This window comes from Nuphar pumila, chromosome 2 (genome assembly GCF_984573655.1).
Source record: "Nuphar pumila chromosome 2, dmNupPumi1.hap1.1, whole genome shotgun sequence".
In the NCBI taxonomy this organism is placed as follows: Eukaryota; Viridiplantae; Streptophyta; class Magnoliopsida; order Nymphaeales; family Nymphaeaceae; genus Nuphar; species Nuphar pumila.
In genome coordinates, this window is record NC_143250.1 from 105,767,047 (window position 1) to 105,786,002 (window position 18,956).

An 18,956-nucleotide genomic window follows, 5' to 3' on the forward strand; every position below is an offset into this window, starting at 1 on the left:
TTTGCAGCTTTGTCTGGGCTGAGGCTCAATGAAAATAAGTGTTTGGTCACTTTTCTGAATGGTCATCCAACCAGTCAAAAGCGGCATAAAAAAATTTTAGTTGCGCTTTAGGGACATTGCCAATCAAGTACTTGGGGCTCCCCCTACAAGTCAAGCAAACCTCTAAAACATCATGGGCATTGGTTGTTGATAAGGTGTGTCTTAAGCTCCAGTCTTGGTGTGCCAAATATTTGTCTCTTGCAGGCAGAATTACTTTGATCAGGCATGTTTTGTCAGCAATTTCAGAATTCTTCATGTTGGTTTGTGTCATGTCAGTCAATGTTGAGCAATAGCTTAAGCGCATCCTGTCAAGTTTTTTGTGGCGTGGTGTAAATGGACCTTATAAGAGACACTTGGTGGGATGGGACTCCATCATTATGCCAAGGACTATGGCTGACTTAGGAATTTTCGCTTTGCATAAAAGGAGTGTGGCATTGGCTGTGAAGCAGTGTTGGTTGACTCATACTTCACAGGATGCATGTGCAAACTTCCTCCGGCTAAAATATGGTCTAATCGATTTGCTTGTTGTTCATCGGGGGGCTCATGGACCATACACATCGCATTTGAGGAAAATGTGGTTTAGGGCATTGCGTTTGTTTCTTGACAAGGATTTGGACGTTGGGGTAGACAAATCTTAGCTTCAATGGGCAGTCTCAAATGCAAGAGTTTTTCAAGTCCACAAGGTCTACCGTTCTCTTTTACCTCCAAGTCCGGGCTAGATCCCCCAAAATGCTTTATGGGCGAAGGGTCCATCTCCGAGGACCAAGGTATTAGCTTGGTTGATTCTTCATGACCGGATACAAACCCATAACAATATCAAAAGGATGGGGTTTCAGTTTCCCAATTGGTGTGTGCTTTATCGACAGGCTGAAGAAACCACACAACATCTTTTTTGGTCTTGTGAAGTGTTTCGAGAATTGTTTTCTAAAACTTGGAGGGCTCCATTAGTTGTTATGCGGGAGGGCTGCTTTGCATTAGATCTTATCCTCAACCTTGCTATAATTAGATGTGAAAAGAAGTGGAGGACTATTTGGAGAGTTTGGTTATTTACAGTGTGGTGGTTCATATGGATGGCCAGAAATGATGCGACTTTTTGGGATGTCTCGTTCAACCCTAACCGTTTGACTCATAGGGTCTTGGCTGTGTATGCTATCTTACGCATATATCTCAAAGACCTACCTCTGCCTCCAACCGATCCTCATCTAGATGTCTGTGGTCCTTGATGAGTTTTCTGTTTTGTGTTCGGGTTTTTCTGTTTTTTGTGTAAATAGTGTTTTCATGTTTTGCTGTTGTGTTTGTGCTTGTGGGATTCAAAGCTTTGTTGAGATTCACTTTTAAGTAATGTTGATCGCTTTTAGTCTCTCTCTCTCTCTCTCTCTCTCTCTCTCTCTCTCTCTCTCTCAAAAATGCATGAGTGCACGCCCCTCAATAACCTACTTTCACAAAATCTTCTGCTATGCCATGCAGTGTCATGTCTGTATTCTGTATATCTGTATCCACGCCCTAAACATTCTGATCATATATATCGAGATGTACCAACGGGATTTCCCCTTGTGTGGCAGGAGCAGTTAGTGCAGGTCACCTTGTGTTGGGACGTTGCAAGTTCGAATCCCTATGGTATAGTTGTATAACTGGTAAGGGTCTGCCTGACCCAGCTTTCTCTGTCGAAAATATATATATATCGAGATGTATATTCAACTCTCACACATTCATATCGAGAATTAATTTTCTTTTTACTCTGTCATGTACGGTTGAGGTGCCAACAACAATTCCCGGGGTAACCACCAGTCAGTCTAAAATTTGTTGCGAGTCCATTACATTGCCCCACAATCACCTTGCCCTATATGAAAGTTAGAATTCAGTACTCATCACAGACACTGATCTCCTTCTGTAGCATACCTTCATCTGCAGCAAGAAATGGATGCTGAACACAACCAGTTGCCCACGCCAAAAGCTACTCATCAAAGAAACATCAAGAACTGGCTTCTCCTTGTAAACTCTCTTTGCATAGCAGTAGGTTCTACTGCAGGCCCTCTACTGCAGAGGCTCTACTTCTTAAAAGGAGGAAATCATCGATGGTTTTCGAGCTGGCTCCAAACAGGAGGTTGGCCCATCTTACTCTTGCCTCTGACCATATTATATGCTCATCGGCGCCAATCTCATGGCAAAGCTCCAATTTGCCTCATCACACCGAGGCTGGCCATGGCATCCGCTTTTGTAGGGTTGCTAACAGGACTTGCCGACTTCATGTACTCGTTTGGCGTATCATACTTGCCAGTTTCTACTTCAACTCTGCTGTTATCTACACAACTGGCTTTCACTGCAGTGTTTGCATTCATAATTGTGAGGCACAGGTTCAATTCCTTCTCCATAAACGCAGTGGTCTTGCTTAGCATCGGTTCAGTAATGCTAGGACTCCATGCTAGCAAAGACAGACCAGATAACGTCACCAATTTCAAGTATTACCTGGGTTTCTTCATGACAATTGGAACAGCTTCGCTGTACGGGTTGATATTGCCAGTTGTGGAGTTGACTTATGGTAGGGCCAAGCAGGCTATAACTTACACGCTTGTATTAGAGATGCAAATGGTGATGTCATTTATTGCTACTGCTTTTTGCACAGTTGGTTTGCTGGTCAACAAAGATTTTCAGGTAAAGCATGTATCATCATAAACTTGCAATTTATTGTGGTTTCTCAAATGATCCGTCTCTTCTTTAATTCTTCTTCATGGCTGAAAGACATTAACGCATTTCATCTCCAAGATGGGCCTGAATTGCAACCACAGTGATAGCCAATGAATCTAGTCAAGCCATCCATTCTTGTGCACACTACCATCATTATCTCTCCACCGATAAAAAAACAAGGCAAAATACTACCAGCAATCAGAAGATCAACCAGAAAATATTTACTTTGCTTTTCCAAGTATGGTGCAGTGTCACACCATCAATTTGATGGCACCATTTGGTTGCATCTCCGGCTGCACCGTAAAACCTTAGGAAAAGATATGACAACAGAGAGAGAGAGAGAGAGAGAGAGAGAGTTTTGCAGATGTTGAACGCCAGACCCTGGTTTCACGAGGGTGATCATCTATTGCTTGTTTGGTGCGTGTGAATGAGTGGTGAGTTCACCGAAAGAGTAGGAAAAATTTAAGAAGGGTAAGTTGGTCATTAGGTTCTTACACTAACTAATGTAATTTTATACAATGACAAAATTATATAATAAAGAAATTGCAAAGATGTCATTTTGAGAGGCCTTTTTTGTCCCAAAATCAATTGTGCATGATATTAAAATGCACGGATGGTTGTGCGTTGCAACACTAACTATATATATATATATATATATATATATATATATATATATATATATATATATATATATATATATATATATATATATATATATAGAGAGAGAGAGAGAGAGAGAGAGAGAGAGAGAGAGTCGGACCTGTCAAGAGGCCAATGAGGCTTGGGCCTCAGGGCCCCTGGGCCCAAAAAAAATTTAGGGGCCCATTTTTAAGGCCCGAGCTCCCCATTTGTTTAGAAAAGGTTCGGGGCCCATATTATATTTGTTTAATGTGAATGCAAATTTTATTGTTATTTTGATTTTTAAAAAAAAATAGGAGGCGCTGCCCCGAACTCTTACTATTAATAGGGGGCCTATTTTTTCCCTCCGCCTCAGGCCCCATAAAACACAGGTACGGCTCTATATATATATGTGTGTGTGTGAGAGAGAGAGATGATAGTAGAAGACCCAGTAGCTCCTAATCATTGTTTTCTAACATGTTTTTTGTTTTCCAGTCTATCAAAAGAGAAGCAAGTGAATTTGAACTTGGTGAGACCAAGTATTACACGGTGATATCATGGTCAGCAATTGTCTGGCAGCTCTACTCCCTTGGCTCAATTGGTGTCATCTTTTGTGCTTCATCTCTGTTCAGTGGCATGCTCATTGCTGTTTTAGTTCCTGTAGCTGAAGTGCTGGCAGTGTTTTTCTTTCATGAGAACTTCAGTAGTGAGAAAGCCATGTCATTGATCCTGTCTCTTTGGGGCTTTTTATATTATTTCTATGGAGAGCACACCCTAAGCAAAAAGAAGCCACCGGTAACAGGGCAAGAATACGTGGTTATCACTTCTTAAAGGACTCTTCTGTTTCTCTTTTGTGTTATGTCCAATAAAGCATCACATGGTGATGCGTGCCTATGTATGTTTAATTTGTAGACGTCTTTGTAGCTCAGACTTTCAAGGAGGCCGCGATGCCTCTCAATGTCATCACCAGAAAGGTCCAAGGGGAGCTTAAGGAATGGTGCAGTATCAAATGGCCCATATCAGACCTAGCTAAGTTGGGCCACCCTCCAATCGGCACCACTAACCTGTCATCCAACCCCTGAAATTTCTCTTTTTTATCTTATGAACTGATTGTCCTGGTTCTACCTTCTCTTGGTACTTGGTGATAAACCGTCACCAGTGTTGTGAACTAATTCTTCCCATCTATTAATATATTGATTACTTTCTTTCAGAAAAAAGAAATATTCCTCATTGCAGTCACTATGCAATTGGGCGTACGTAATTATTTTTAAATGAATCTTAGCGGATTGCTTGCCATTTTTATTTAGATCTTTTTTGGACATTTTTAACTCGTGCAGTAAGTTTGGTGCTAGAGCTCTTATACTACAAAAGCATATCATGTGCTCACTCGTGCTCAAGCATCACTCTATTACCAAAACAGCGAGCAAGAAACAATCGAAAGAAACAAAACACAGCAAGAACACACAGATTTATGTGGAAAAACCTTCCCTCAAATTCGAGAGAGAGTAAAAAATCACGACCGCCAAAAGAAAAAAAACTTTATTGTTCTTTATCGACAGATACAAGAGTGAAAGAAAAGAAAGAATTTATACAAGGCAAGAATGACAACCCTAAACCTAAATAAATTTGGTCTTATCCATAAGACACTGGGTCTCAAACATAAGCCCAAAAAAAAATCTTCTAGAGGGCGCTGCCCCTCTAAGACTCCCCCCCCCCCCTCGCCAGGGAAGGCCCCCTCTTAAGCCCCGCCCGCTGAACGCGCAGCGAGACCCGCACTGGGGGAGCCCTCGGACCCCCTTAATGCAATGGCAAAAACTCTGAATCAGGCTCCACAACTGAATCACACCCTTCAACTAAAGAGGACATATTTATTCTTGTTCCTGAATATTATAAAAGCAGTTTTCCTATATAACGTTGGTGCCATGTGTTTTGATAATGTTCATAATGTCATTTATATGTTTTATCAAAGTTAGATTTGTTAATTTAACGGCATCTCCATAATTTTCATACATTAGAGTTTCCAATTAAGTTCTTAAGTTCCTAATTAAGTGAAACACAAAATGGTATAAATTAGATAAAACTCTAATTATTTAATCATAAATTTCATATTTAAGTCAAATAGTTGTCATATAATTAGGTAATTAGCTCTCTCTCTCTCTCTCTCTCTCTCTCTCTCTCTCATATTTACCTTCCAATATATACCGCACAAACCCAATCCAGTGCAACAATTTTAAATAGTAAAGAAAAGAAACCGAAGATTATTATGTAAGATAACCAAAAAAGTTATGAAGACGAAGAAAGAGCAGCATATGGTAAGCCAAATCAAAGGAAAGATTTAATTTTGATGATAGTCACAGGGAAGAATTATGATAATAAAAGTTCAACATAAGTCAATTAGTCCATCACGAAGATGGAGGTTGGCATGTGTATATTAAGAAATCTGAAAACGGAAAACATGGACCCCACCCGAGGTTTTCCCTCGCAAGGGTTCCTCGTCACCAAAGAAAACTCTTGGTGTTCTTTTCTGTTTGTTGTGCTTTAATGCTTATGTTTTCCCTTTAGGATCTTTGCTTTTTGTTTTTTAATATTTGGATTGATCAATAGCGAATATAGTAAAATTGTAGTTATCTTATTTTCAAATGTTTAATATCATTTGTACTACTTTGGGGCCATCCAGTCATTATCTTTTTGCATATTTATAATTCATACATGATTTGAAAGTTAATAGAAATGAGTCTCCTTAAGTATGATTACATCCTTTTTCTTCGGCTTTTGTATCTAAAGTGCTGCAACTTATTGGTTCTTTCTCCTTTTCTCTCCTTTAATTTTTCATATTACTGACATTCCACATATCATGATTGATGGTGATGACGATGATGATGAGGTTATTGTTGTATTTTTTTAGCAATCTATAGGATTTAGATTATTTTTACGTTGAATCTTGATAAAAAGTAATTTATGTCAATTTATTTTTACCATTTTAATTATCTTGTAAGGCTCGGACATATGGACGGGCGGTCGTTTTAGTATTCAAAAGAATCACTACACAATTGTACATATGCTGTTATTGTTAAATATTAGATTTCATAGTAAAAAAAATTACAAAATTAGCATTTGATGAATCTTAGTGGATCGCTTGCCATTTTGGTAAAACTGACTTTTTGGTAGGTTTGTGGCACTGTCCTTAGGGGTGGGCAACCGGCCAGGTGGCGCATGGGCCATGCCCGGCCCGCCATGGGTCAGGTTTAGGCCTGGTCCCGTTAGGTACCAGGCCGAAACATGCCCTGTTATATACATGGGCCGGGCTCTAGCGGGCTCGATGACACTGAGTTATTAATTATTTTTTTAATAATATAAAAGGTTTAAAAATTGACTATTGATAACTATTACTATTTACATAATTAGTTGCATTAATTTTATGAAAACTAATTAAAAAGATAATTAATTGGGTACATGTGAAGTTGAGAACTTGTTAATTATTACTATTTATAAATTATTTGGGTCGGACCAGGTCTGGCCTCACATTGGCTCGTTGGGCCATGGGCTGCTCTTCAAACCCAAACCCGGTAAGAACCGGGTCAAAACCTAGCCCATTAATAAACGAGCCGAACCACACTTAAAACCAAACTGGCCAAGCTCTAAGGGACCTCGGGCCGGCCCGTGCCCAGCACTAACTGTCCTGGTGCTTTAACTAGTGCAGTAGGTTAGGTGGTAGAGCTCTTACATTCTAAAAGAGAGCATATCCAAAACGCGGTAAGTGTATGGGATTCTATGCATCAACATCGAACCCTTCAACCACATACACAACCTCTCTCAAGAGCAGAACAAGTGATCTGCCAAATCACCTCACCGTCCACAATGTACACAAAGACCATGAGTTATACACACACCAGTGCAGGTTGGGGTCGGGTGAGGTACTTAGACACAAACCTGACAGCCCTAGTACTCGGTTCGATCAATGAATGTGCTCCCCTCTGAAAAGCTGCTGGAAGTTGTGAGCTTAAATGGGTCTCTTTGATTCCTTTGGGATGCCATTCATGAGGTCTCACAGCGGAATGAGATGCTGATGCAGAGTGGTGGCGGGTTTAAGGGATTACTGGATTCATTTTTCGTAGTTCTATAGTGTGGTTTGGTATCAATTCTTGTGATCCCGCTTTGGTGATTTCCCTTCTACACCTCCGAAGACAAGAACAAGGGGCAGCTAGTAATTTACCATGAACAATTTTATCCTTATAATTAGGGATGGCAGTGGACGGGGGAAAGCGGGGCCCTGCCTCGCCTCGCACCGTTTGGACCGGGGATGGAAGCGGGGATGAAGGTTAAAATCCATCCCCGTTCGGGGGCGGGGATGGATGTACACTTTTCCCCGCCCCGTCCCCATCACTTTTCTCCACAATATTCCCGCCCCGCCCCATCCCCGTTTGAACCGGGGATGGAGGACATGAAACGGGTATGAAGGTGGGGTAGAGGTTAAAATCCATCTCGCACCGGGGATGGAGGCAGGGGTGGAGACCTTGTCCCTGCCCCGCCCCACTGCCATCCCTGCTTATAATCTTTGGCTTATTAAAAGCTTTTCGCAGTTTTTATATTTTGAATTTCTACTATTATTTTTGTCTTTTTATATGCATAGTCCAACAGTACAAACCCTTGAGGTCCCCCCCACCCCCAACGGAGGGCACCCAGTTTCTGCCATTCGTAACCACCATTCTTCAAGGAGATTAAATAAGCAGGCCCACGGATGACACGAGAAGGCAAATATCAAGTACCTGTCATGGGCTTAGAAGCTAAGGCACGTAGCTTCAAGTAATCACAAACATCGCATAGCGCGGTTTGGAACAGTACCATTGAAGCACAAACAGAAAAAAAGTGTAACCTTTAATTTGTTTACTTTTTTTTCACTAAAAAAAATGAAACTTTTATTTCAAGATGGTCTCGCTAATTGCAAGTGCATCGGGCCTCAGTATTCAGCAAATTTTATTTTTGGGTTTTAGAGATGAAATCATTATGTTCAGGGATTTTGTAAATTGCTGGTATGTTTACTGGCGCAAGAAAAATGATGTTAGCAACATCAATGGTACAGAGTCCTTATGGGAGGCACGGAACCCATGTTGCTAGTTTGGAGGCCCAAGTGTCAAGATAGGTATTGGACACATAGCAAAACTCGTTCAGAATAAGTCCCTTTCAAACTTTGAAAATAAAAAATTATCTAGTGAAACAGTCTTTTTCAAAATAACGGTAAAAAAGCATATTCTTAGAACACGAAAACTTATAATTAAGTAAAATATGTTGGGAAAAATCATGTGGGCCTACGTATGTTAAACCACATATTATAAACTCTCTTAAGTTCGGGATCAGTTTATGTGATCTAATTTGGTTGGGCTATATGATGTTTCATATAGTACGGTGCACTACGTGAGGAGACATGTTAATGGGTTGAATTGAAGATAGATTTCTAATTGGATACATATTAGGTTATAGTTCTCAAACCTTATATAGTCGCCCTCTCTTTAAGGCTCTCTATTATCATCAATAAGATAAATCAGTCTCTCTTATAAGGTTTAGAAAAAGGAATAGGGTCACGTATACAGGTTCTGAAAGATCATACTTATCAACGATCTATCAAAGCACCAATGGATTCAAGTACACTTTCGCATTAAGATTCAGTTTGTATTTTATTTTTCAGCGATTTATCGTGAACATGAACATCGGTCATTTTAGTTTTTGGTGAATTGCAAATCCAACAATTAGTATCAGAGCATCTTGTTCCTTTTAAATCACTGAAATATTTGGTTTGTTTGTCATTGTTTTCTCGTCTTGCGGTCAATTTTTTGTGCAAACACCATTGAGTGCTTGCACGGTTCTTGATAAAAAAAGAAGAAGAACCAGATCCCATTTTTCAATTTTCTTTTTAACTGATGACAGGACATGGGTGGGAGAGGGCCGATCGGCCCCCGGACAAGAGAAAGGGTTGTTCGGCCCTTTCTCTTTTTTTAGTCACCGGACAAGAAAAAAAGAAAGGGAGGGTCGTTTGGCCCTCCGCTTTGGGCAACCGAAATCGACGGTTGAGAGGGATTTGTTCCTCTCATCTGTTTTTTGTTTACCGAACAGAGGGGAGGATCATTCGGCTCTCCCCCTTTCAATTTATCGTCGGCCAAGGGGGTCGTACTTCAAACCATCAAAGGAAGGGGATTTGGTCCCCTTCTCATCCTCTTCAGACCATCGCAGGCAAGGGGTTCACCCTCATTAGGACTCCGGACAGCCAAATAGGTTGCGAGGCAGGGTAATACCCAATCGAAAAGATCGACAGGCAATATTTTTTTTTTTTTCAGACCATCAGACGGCTTAGGCAGGCAGCTGTGCGACCTTGGCATTGTTGGGTTTGGCGGTTACACAAACCCTCTTTTCTGATCAATGCTGATGATGCTCTGAGGCTGACATTTTTTTTATACGGTTTTTCTCGATCCTCCGCAGGTGGTGAACATTGGCATCCGGATTTGCCATTCGCCAGCAGGATCTGGCATTAGGATCAACCTTCAGACTCATAAATTGACATGTAAACCATGATTGATTCGCGTGCTAGCCTATATGCCATCCCAAACTGGTTCAGTCGTTTGTTGAGGGACATCACGGGACTGACTATTGTGATTTACCGGCTCAGCGTTTCGATGATGCGGCATAACTCGGGCCGGTTCGATTAAAAACCAAACCGGTGACCTGGGTAATTCATTGTTGCATCAATGTGCGAGCCGGTTCAGCACACCATCAGGCGACTCGATCGGACAAACTGATTCGGCTAATTGTCCCACGTCGGTTCGGCTATATGGTATATGGGATGGTTCAGCAGTATTCATCTGAAATAGTTGTCTGGTTCGGTTCGGTCGTTTGAGCTAGGCCAGTTTCGATCACCTGCACAGACCGGTTCGGTCCCAGTGCATGTTGAGTACAGGCTTCACCTGCACAAGACAGATTCGGTGCCCAGTTTAGGGTTGAGCCAGTCTGAGTATCATGTTAAGGATGGGAGCCTGCTGACCTGGTTCAGCTCTATTTAGTTCAGTGGCTTAACCGAATCAGGTGGGGATAGGGACCAGTTCAGTCCCCATTTGGATTTGGGGGCTGAACCGGGTCAGACCATGCTTTATCTTGGGTCAGGCCTGACAAGTCCTGACCCATTACATGGTAACCCATCAGGTTATCGTATGTTGGGTCTGACCCAATCCAGGTCAGAAAAATCTTTGGACCCGCAAGTAAGTCCGGTTAGGTTCAATTGGTCAGACCCGTATAAGGTTATTTACCGTGCATTATGAGTCACTTTAGAGGGCATTTTTTGATTATTTTTACCTCATGCATATAGTAATTGTGTTTTCTTTATGTTTATATGCATACATTGACATATTTGAACATTGGTATTCTTTTGATTTTGGGTCCAATATTCTAAATTGAATTGATTGAATAAATATGTTACCAAAGTAACCTATGTTGTGTCGATTAGTTCATTTTAGAATATTGTGAGGTTTATATGTTTGTGGTTCATGCGAATAGTGATCTGCCCAAAGGAATATTACTATTTGGCCGAACCCAAATATATATTTTTCAGTAATAAATATGAGACAATTGTATGGTTTTTCATGTGAATAACGAGTCAGTCCAAAGAAAGGCTCATTGTTGGACAAGACTAATTATCCATGTTTGATTACTGTCTTGAGAGTACCACTTACAAGTTGACATTTATGTTGAAAGACTAAATGTCAATGTTGTGCTGGGTATCTTGTGATGGGGTTCACCACTGTTTAAATATGTTATTTTTATGTCAATGCATGTGAATATGTATGTTAATCGTGAGCTTATTTTATTCTTGATTCAGTTAATACCTCTGCTTCTACGATATCTGCAAATATTAACTCTATTCTTGTTTTGAGTGGTTACAATTTCAAAAACTAGAAGAATAATGTTATGATCGTTCTGGGATGCATGGATTTAGCTCTTGCACTACGAGAGGATCAACCACCTACTCTTACAGAAAGGAGTTCCGCGGAGAATAAAAAAACTCTGAGCGGTAGGATCGATCTAATCGCATGAGTCTCATGATCATGAAACATGCAATTCCAGAATTCTTGAGGGGCATTATGTCCAAAGATATTGATGTCAAATATTTTCTTAAAGAAATTAAAAAATGTTTTGCGAAAAACAAAAAGGCTAAGATAAGTACTATTCTTTCGAGTCTTATCTCAATGAGGTATAAAGGCAAAGAAAACATTAGGGAGTATATTATGGAGATGTTTCATCTTACTTTAAAACTAAAGGCACTAAAGTTAGAGTTGTCTGAGGACTTACTTGTGCATTTGGCTTTGATATAACTTCCTGCACAATATAGTCAATTTAAGGTCAATTATAACTGCCAGAAGAAAAAATGGACTCTTAATGAGCTTATTTCACACTGTGTGTAAATAGAGGATGGGATGATACAAGAAAAGACTGATTGTGCTTATTTGGTAGTGACCTCTAAGGACAAGTTTAAGAAAAAAAATGACTAAGAAAGGTGCAGTTGACCCTCAATTGTAGAAGAAACAGAAAAAACATCAGGACACAAACTCCAATTGTTTCTTTTGCAAAGGAAAGGGGCATATGAAGAACGACTGTACCAAGTATCATGCCTAGCGTGAGAAGAAAGGTACGCTCCTTAGTTTAGTTTGTTATGAAGTTAATTTAACTTATGTGCCCGAACACACTTGGTAGATGAATTTTGGTACTACCACTCACATAAGTATGTCTATGCAAGGTTGCCTAAGCTGCTGACCGCCAAATGATGCTAAAAGATTCATCTATGTGGGCGATGGCAAAACAGTTGAAGTTGAGGCAATAGGGACATTTAGGTTGCTTTTAAAGACTGGGAATTGTTTAGATTTTAAAGAAACATTTATTGTGTCATCTTTTAGGTGAAATTTGGTTTCTATTTTCACTTTAGACAAATATGGTTTTTCTTGTTTATTTAAAAATAATGAATTTAAATTGTTTCTTGATTCAAATCTAATTGAAATCGGTGTTTTATCTACGGTTGATAACCTTTATGTGTTTAATATTGTTGTCTCGTATAATGAAACCTTGCATTTAAGTTCTCATGGTATAAAACAAAAATTAACAAATATGAATTTCGCTTTATTATGACATAAGCACTTAGGTCATATTTCTAAACAAATAATTGAATGGCTTGTGACAAGTAAAATTCTTGATTTTCTTGTTTTCACTGACTTTCATGTTTGTGTTGAATGTCTAAAAAGAAAATGAACAAACATAAGAAAATTAGGTGTTGAAAGGAGAACATGTGTCTTAGAACTAATTCATACAGATATTTATGGGTACTTTCCTATGACTTCTTGGAATGGTCAACAATATTTTATTATGTTCATAGACGACTATTCTCGTTAAGGATGCTTATATTTAATCCATGAAAAGTCTCAGTCCCTAGATGTATTCAAATCTTTTAAGGCTGAAGTTGAAAACCAACTTGGCAAAAGAATTAAGGTTGTCATATTTGACCGTGGTGGTGAGTACTATGGTAGATATAATAGATCAGTTAAACAACGTCCAGGGCCCTTTGCTAAATTGCTAGATGAATGTAGGATTGTCCCTCAGTATACCATGTCAGACACTTCTAGTAGGAATGGTGTTGCTGAGAGACAAAATAGGACCCTTAAGAATACAATAAGAAATATGATTTCTCATTCTACTTTACCAGAGTCTCTCTAGCAAGAGGCATTAAAGACTGCAACTTATGTTTTAAACAGGCTACTCTCTAAAGCAGTAACCAAGACCCCATATGAATTGTGGACATGCAAAAGACGTAGTATGAACTATTTTCATATTTGGGAATGTTTAGCTGGGGTTAGGCCCTACGGACCACATGAAAAGAAACTATACTCCAGAACAGTTAGCTGATATTTTGTTGGGTGTTCTGAAGGTTCCAAGGGCTATAAGTTTTATAACTCTTTGAATAACTCATTTTTTGAAATGGAAAACACATGTTTCTTTGAGAGTGTTGAGTTTACTGGAAGTGATAAAGTAAAAGACATTGCTTTTGAAGAAGAGTCGCTTTCTCTTCCTACAGTTGTGGCTAACAATGATCAGATTTTTATTCTTGACATCGCCCCCATAAATTTAGATCAAGGCAATGCTTTAGATCTCCCTATTCAAAATCAAGTTTTTACTCCTGAAGTACAAACTCAACAATCTCAAGAAATACCTCGAGAACTAGTGTCATTAAGGAAATCCACTAGAGAGAGAAGAAGGGCAATTTCATATGGTTATGTTATCTTTCTACAAGAACATGAGGGTGATACTAGCTTAAGGGAAGATGATTCAATCAACTTTCATCAAGCCACACAAAGTTCTAACTCTCAAAAGTGGATTGAAGCAATGTATGAGGAGATTAAATCTATGAGGGACAATGACGTGTGAGATCTTGTCACATTACCTGAGGGTGTGAAACTCATTGATTGCAAATGGATATTTAAAACCAAAAGAGATTCAAAGGGTAATGTGGAAAGATATAAGACACGTCTTATTGCAAAAAGGTTTACTCAAAGGGAAGGCATTGACTATACAGAGACTTTCTCTTCGGTTTCTATGAAAAACTCTTTTAGTATTATGATGGCACTTGTGGCTTATTATGACTTGGAGCTACATCATATGGATGTTAAGACTGTATTCCTTAATGGTGGCATTGACGAGACAATATATATGATTCAGATAAAATATTTTATCTCAAGCGATGCCAAGAAAGTGGTTTGCAATCTAAAGAAATCTATCTATGGACTTAAGCAGGCTTTTCGTCAATGGTATTATAAATTTTATCAGGTTGTCCTCCCATTTGGTTTTAAGATGAATGTATATACCATAAGTTCAGTGAGAGTAAATATATTTATCTGGTTTTATATGTTGATGACATATTGCTTGTCAGCAATGATATAGGCATATTGTATGAAATCCAGAGATTTCTGACAAAAAAAATTGAAATGAAAGATCTTGGTGATGCCGCTTTTATATAAGGGATCAAAATATATCAAGATCGTTCTCAGGGTATTCTTGGATTATCACAAAAGTGCTATATCGAAAGGATTCTAGAGAGATTTGGCATGAAGGATTGCAAACCAGGTGATATTCCTCTTGCTAAGGGAGACAAGTTTATTATCCCTCAGTGCCCCAAACACGAGTCTGAAATTAAGTATATGAAAAAGATTTTTTATGCATCTGTTATAGGAAGTCTTATGTATGCTCAAGTGTGTACACGTCTGGATATATCATATATTGTTGGGATGTTATACAGATATCTTAGTAACCCAGTTATAGATCATTGGAAAGCTGCCAATGGGGTTATACGGTATTTGTAAAAAACAAAAGATTATATGCTCACATACAATAAGTCAGATCAGTTGGAGATCATTGGATATTTTGATTCTGACTTTACGGGATGCAAAGACAGTCGCAGATCTACGTTAGGTTATATTTTTTTGTTGGTCGGGAGAGATATTTTCTAGAGAAGTGCTAAGTAGACACTCATTTCTTCTTCTACCATGGCAGCAAAATTTGTAGCTTGTTATGAGGCATCAAATTATAGAATATGGTCACGTAATTTTGTCACGGGACTGCAGATTTTGGATAATATTAAAAGACTGCTAAAGTTATTTTATGACAATAATTCAACAATGCTATATTCCAATAACAAAAAAAAGTTCATTGAAGTCAAAGCATATTGACATTAAGTTCTTTATTGTTAAAGAAAGAGTACTGAATGGTTAGATATTGATAGAACATATTGACACAAACTTTATGATTGTGGATCCGCTTACTAAAAGTTTGCCACCTAAGGTCTTTCATGAGCATATTGCTTGAATGGGTGTTTTATCATTTTATAATATGTTGGTTTAGTGAGAGTTTGTATTTGGGCATTCTATGATATAATAAAGTTTTTCAGAATAAAGTTAAAGTTTTATTTTCATTTTGTACTCATTTGTTGTGATCTCACTAAAGTTTAAGGAATGACCAGTTGGAAATAGGCATGTTTGATCACATTGCATGTAATTTTTACATGCTTCACTTTCATACTTGATCCATGTCATTTGGTTATGTCAATATACATAATCATTACTGGGTCCAATTACATTATTTATAATGAAGACCACTTTGATTCTATATTGACATGATCAATGGACCGAATTGGTAGAGATATCAATTGATAAGACAGTATTTTTTAGCTCATAAGGTTATAATGTGTGATTATAAGGTTACGTATATATCATTGCCCTGCGCCATCCTCAATCCTTCTTTAGGAATGGCAATGGACAGAAGGGAATCAGATCCCTGCCCTGCCTTTCCCCGTTTGAACCAGGGATGGAGGACATGAAACGATGGAGGCAGGAATGGAGGTTAAAATCCAAACTCGGTGCAGGGATGGAGGCGAAGATAGAGATTTCAATTTTGAGACAGAGTGGGGGTGGAGACCTTGTCTCCCGCCCCCACCCTGGTCCACTGCCATCCCTAAGAACATGGGCTTCAATGTCATCATTTCAAAGCAGCAACAACAAAAGCTGCAGTATTTACCTTAAGGCTAAGAAAGCAGCAGCATCACCATAATTAAACAAGTAATTAGCAGTCTAATTGTAGTGGTGATTTGTTGGTTGTTTTGATAGGATAGAAACCTCCAAAGTGTTTCCGTAACATCCTAGCTATTATACAATCTTTTGTACAGATTTGAGAGGATTCAAAATTGTAAAGCTCCCATATGTTTGTGTTCTTTTGGTTAAGCATCCCGCCAACTCGTCGAGATCGGGGATGACTAGAATTCCCAAACTTAACATAAGCTTTTGTCTTCTCACCAACACCTTTGCCAAAATCTTGTATGCGCTATTAATAAGAGAGATTGGGCGAAACCCAAAAAATGTCTTCGGCTTGCTTCTCCTTAGTTATGAGAATAAATTTTGATCGATTGAGATCTCTATGCGTGATTCCATTTGTGAAGAACTTTGAAACAAGGTGGTGTCGATCGCACTTACAAGCTTCCCAAAAAATCTTGCAAAAATGTGTTGGAAAACCATGTGAGCCTGGAACTCTGCTCGAAGGAAGAGACCAAACTGCATCTTTAAGCTCCTCCATGAAAATTTGCTGCACTAAAGATGTAAGGAGATTGTTGGGAATGGTGTTGAATGGAAAACCAACAAGCTGTTCGGAAGAGCAACCGAGCGTACCAAGAATATTTTTTGAAATATTTGGTAATGCCGGCGTTGAGACACTCACAAACAATAGAGTTCACCCGGATGAATGGAATTCGATTTAATTGACGATGATGAGAGGCTTTCATGTGAAAATACTTGGTATTTTGCTCACCACACTTTAGCCATCTAATGCGGGATCTTTGGTGCCACTTAACTTCATCACGAAGGTGTCATAACTGAATTTCTTTATGAAGGTTTGAAGCTAAAAGGATCTACATTCAATGAATTGTCCAATTGTAATTGCACTTCAGCCAACTCATGCTTCCACTTACAAATCGCAACAAATCGAAAGCCATATTAACTGGAAGCCAATCACAAATGTACCTTTTCAGCCCCTGAAAGTTTTGAGAGATGCTGCGTGTTGTCCATCTGCCATCAACCCCTTTTATCCATTTCTTGGAGACCGCATCATGAAATCTCGAAATCGAAAGCTACCAATCTTCAAAATGGAAGCGACGATGTGGTTTTAATTCACGTCCAGACTCTAAGAGGATGGCTCCATAGTCCGATACAATTCGAGGACATATCATGACTGTAAGATCATGATATGCTTCAACAAAGGCCGAAGATGCAAGAACGAGCTTTCGAAGACAAGGCGAAGTACGCTTGTTGGACCAAGAAAAAGTTTGGCCACCTGTTGGGATATCGTAGAGGCGACATGCATCCAAGAAATCGTTAAAGTTCCTCATCGATCTGGTTGATTTTATTGGCTTGTTACATTCGTTCGACCATTTTAAGCAATTAAAATCGTTGATAATACACCAATGATCTGGCACCAAAGAGACAATTTGACGCAGCTCCTCCCAAAATACACGTTTATGAGCCTAAGTAGTAGGCCCATAAAACATCGATAATAGTGTGGGGGCTTTTAGCAAAAGACCCGAGATTAGAATGGAGATTGAAAAGTCGCCCACATGCTGCACTATACCCGACCAGTACAAACTCCATAGTATGACAATACCACCAAGCACACCCATCGATGGCTTAAACGCAAAGTTGCATTCTATCCAAATCAAGTTAGGTCCAAGAAACATCTATGTGTTGGAGTTTTGATTCAACGATCGCAATCAGATCAACCCCTATATTTGATCTCTAGTTGGCAAGAAAATGTTGCTGGTCCTCAGAGTTGAGGCCTCTCGAGGCCCAAACAATCATCTTCATTTGGAAACGGGTGTAATTCTCCTAGTCCTATTAACAGCACTACTATCAATAAGACTAACCAAAGCAGTAAAGGCGGCACCATGATCTTTATTCGCTTGCTTTAGTTTTGACAACCGAGGGCTTCAATGATACATGTTAGAATCCACGTACCATTTGTTGAGTTTGGACTGCAATGCACATTGAATCCGATCGAACTTATCAGCAAGAAGCATGATTCCAAAAAAAAGCTGGACCGATAAGCCAAGAAGGGAGGTGACAAGGGCGGTAGGACAAGGGACGTCTCGGATGGCTGAAATTGAGATCAATGGAGGGGAAATCAATGAAGAAGAAGAACCCGCAGATGTTGAGCCAGATGGAGAAACGGGATGATCAGGTGAGGAGAGGACGATGGTCGAGCCAGGATGGGTAGCCGACCCATTGTTGAAATCGAAAGCTAGATCAGGACTCGGCTTGGGTTCTGATCTAGTTTTGGGTTCGGGTAAAAGGTGCAATGTGGAGGGTGGGTTAACCTCCTAAATAGGTGAGAAGGACAATAAAGGGAAGGAGGGTGGTTAATGACGAGGAGAAGAAAAGGAAGAAGGGAGGGAGGTTGGCCAATAATTGAATAGAGTGGAAAGGGATATGGTTAAGGATGACAATGAGGGAGAGAAAAATAGGTGACAAGTCATTAGAGAAGGCAACAGTTGTTGCACATACCAAGAGTTGAGAGGGGAATAATTGATGATATCATTAGGGACACACCCAACCTCGGAAACGCATGCAGACCATCTCAGTTAAGGAATGGGGGGACCTTGACCTTTCGTCTTCCAGATTTGTCACCGGAAAAGAACCAGCAGGAGTGACCGGTTTAAACAGGCAATGATGTTTCGTGTGGATTGGGACAAATCAGAGGCAGCCTTGGGCTGGATTGGGTTGCAGTGACGAACCCGAGATTTGATAAGCAGAAGATTCGAGTTGTTGCATGCAACAGTGAAACCACATCTAAAACAAATTTTTCGGCCCTTGAAGTTGTGGGTGCAGCAGGTGCTGAACGTATCGTTGTATTCAATGTCACCATTACACGTGCTTATGTGCACCTGTGCCGTATGAGATAATGCGGTGTAGGGTAGGGCTTGTCTGAGTACCCGGCCCTCTACGTTTTTGGACTCGAGCATAAATGCAGGCCAGAGTGGGCCTTCGTACCCTTTA

The 18,956-nt window shown here is 39.6% G+C and overlaps 1 protein-coding gene across 1 annotated transcript; it reads left to right on the plus strand.

The window, feature by feature from the left end:
• Positions 1–1,909: 1,909 nt before the first annotated feature.
• Positions 1,910–4,563, plus strand: LOC149846566 (purine permease 3-like). The gene is made up of 2 exons (XM_089998072.1): positions 1,910–2,691; positions 3,838–4,563. The coding sequence occupies exons 1-2, from the start codon at positions 1,957–1,959 to the stop codon at positions 4,171–4,173; spliced, it is 1,071 nt and encodes a 356-aa protein (XP_089854198.1). The 5' UTR covers positions 1,910–1,956; the 3' UTR covers positions 4,174–4,563.
• Positions 4,564–18,956: the final 14,393 nt, after the last annotated feature.

Coding starts and splice junctions, on each gene's coding strand:
- LOC149846566 (XM_089998072.1), top strand. CDS start 1,957: ATGGATGCTGAACACAACCAGTTGCCCACGCCAAAAGCTACTCATCAA. Junction 2,692..3,837: donor TGGTCAACAAAGATTTTCAG/GTAAAGCATGTA, acceptor TTTGTTTTCCAG/TCTATCAAAAGAGAAGCAAG.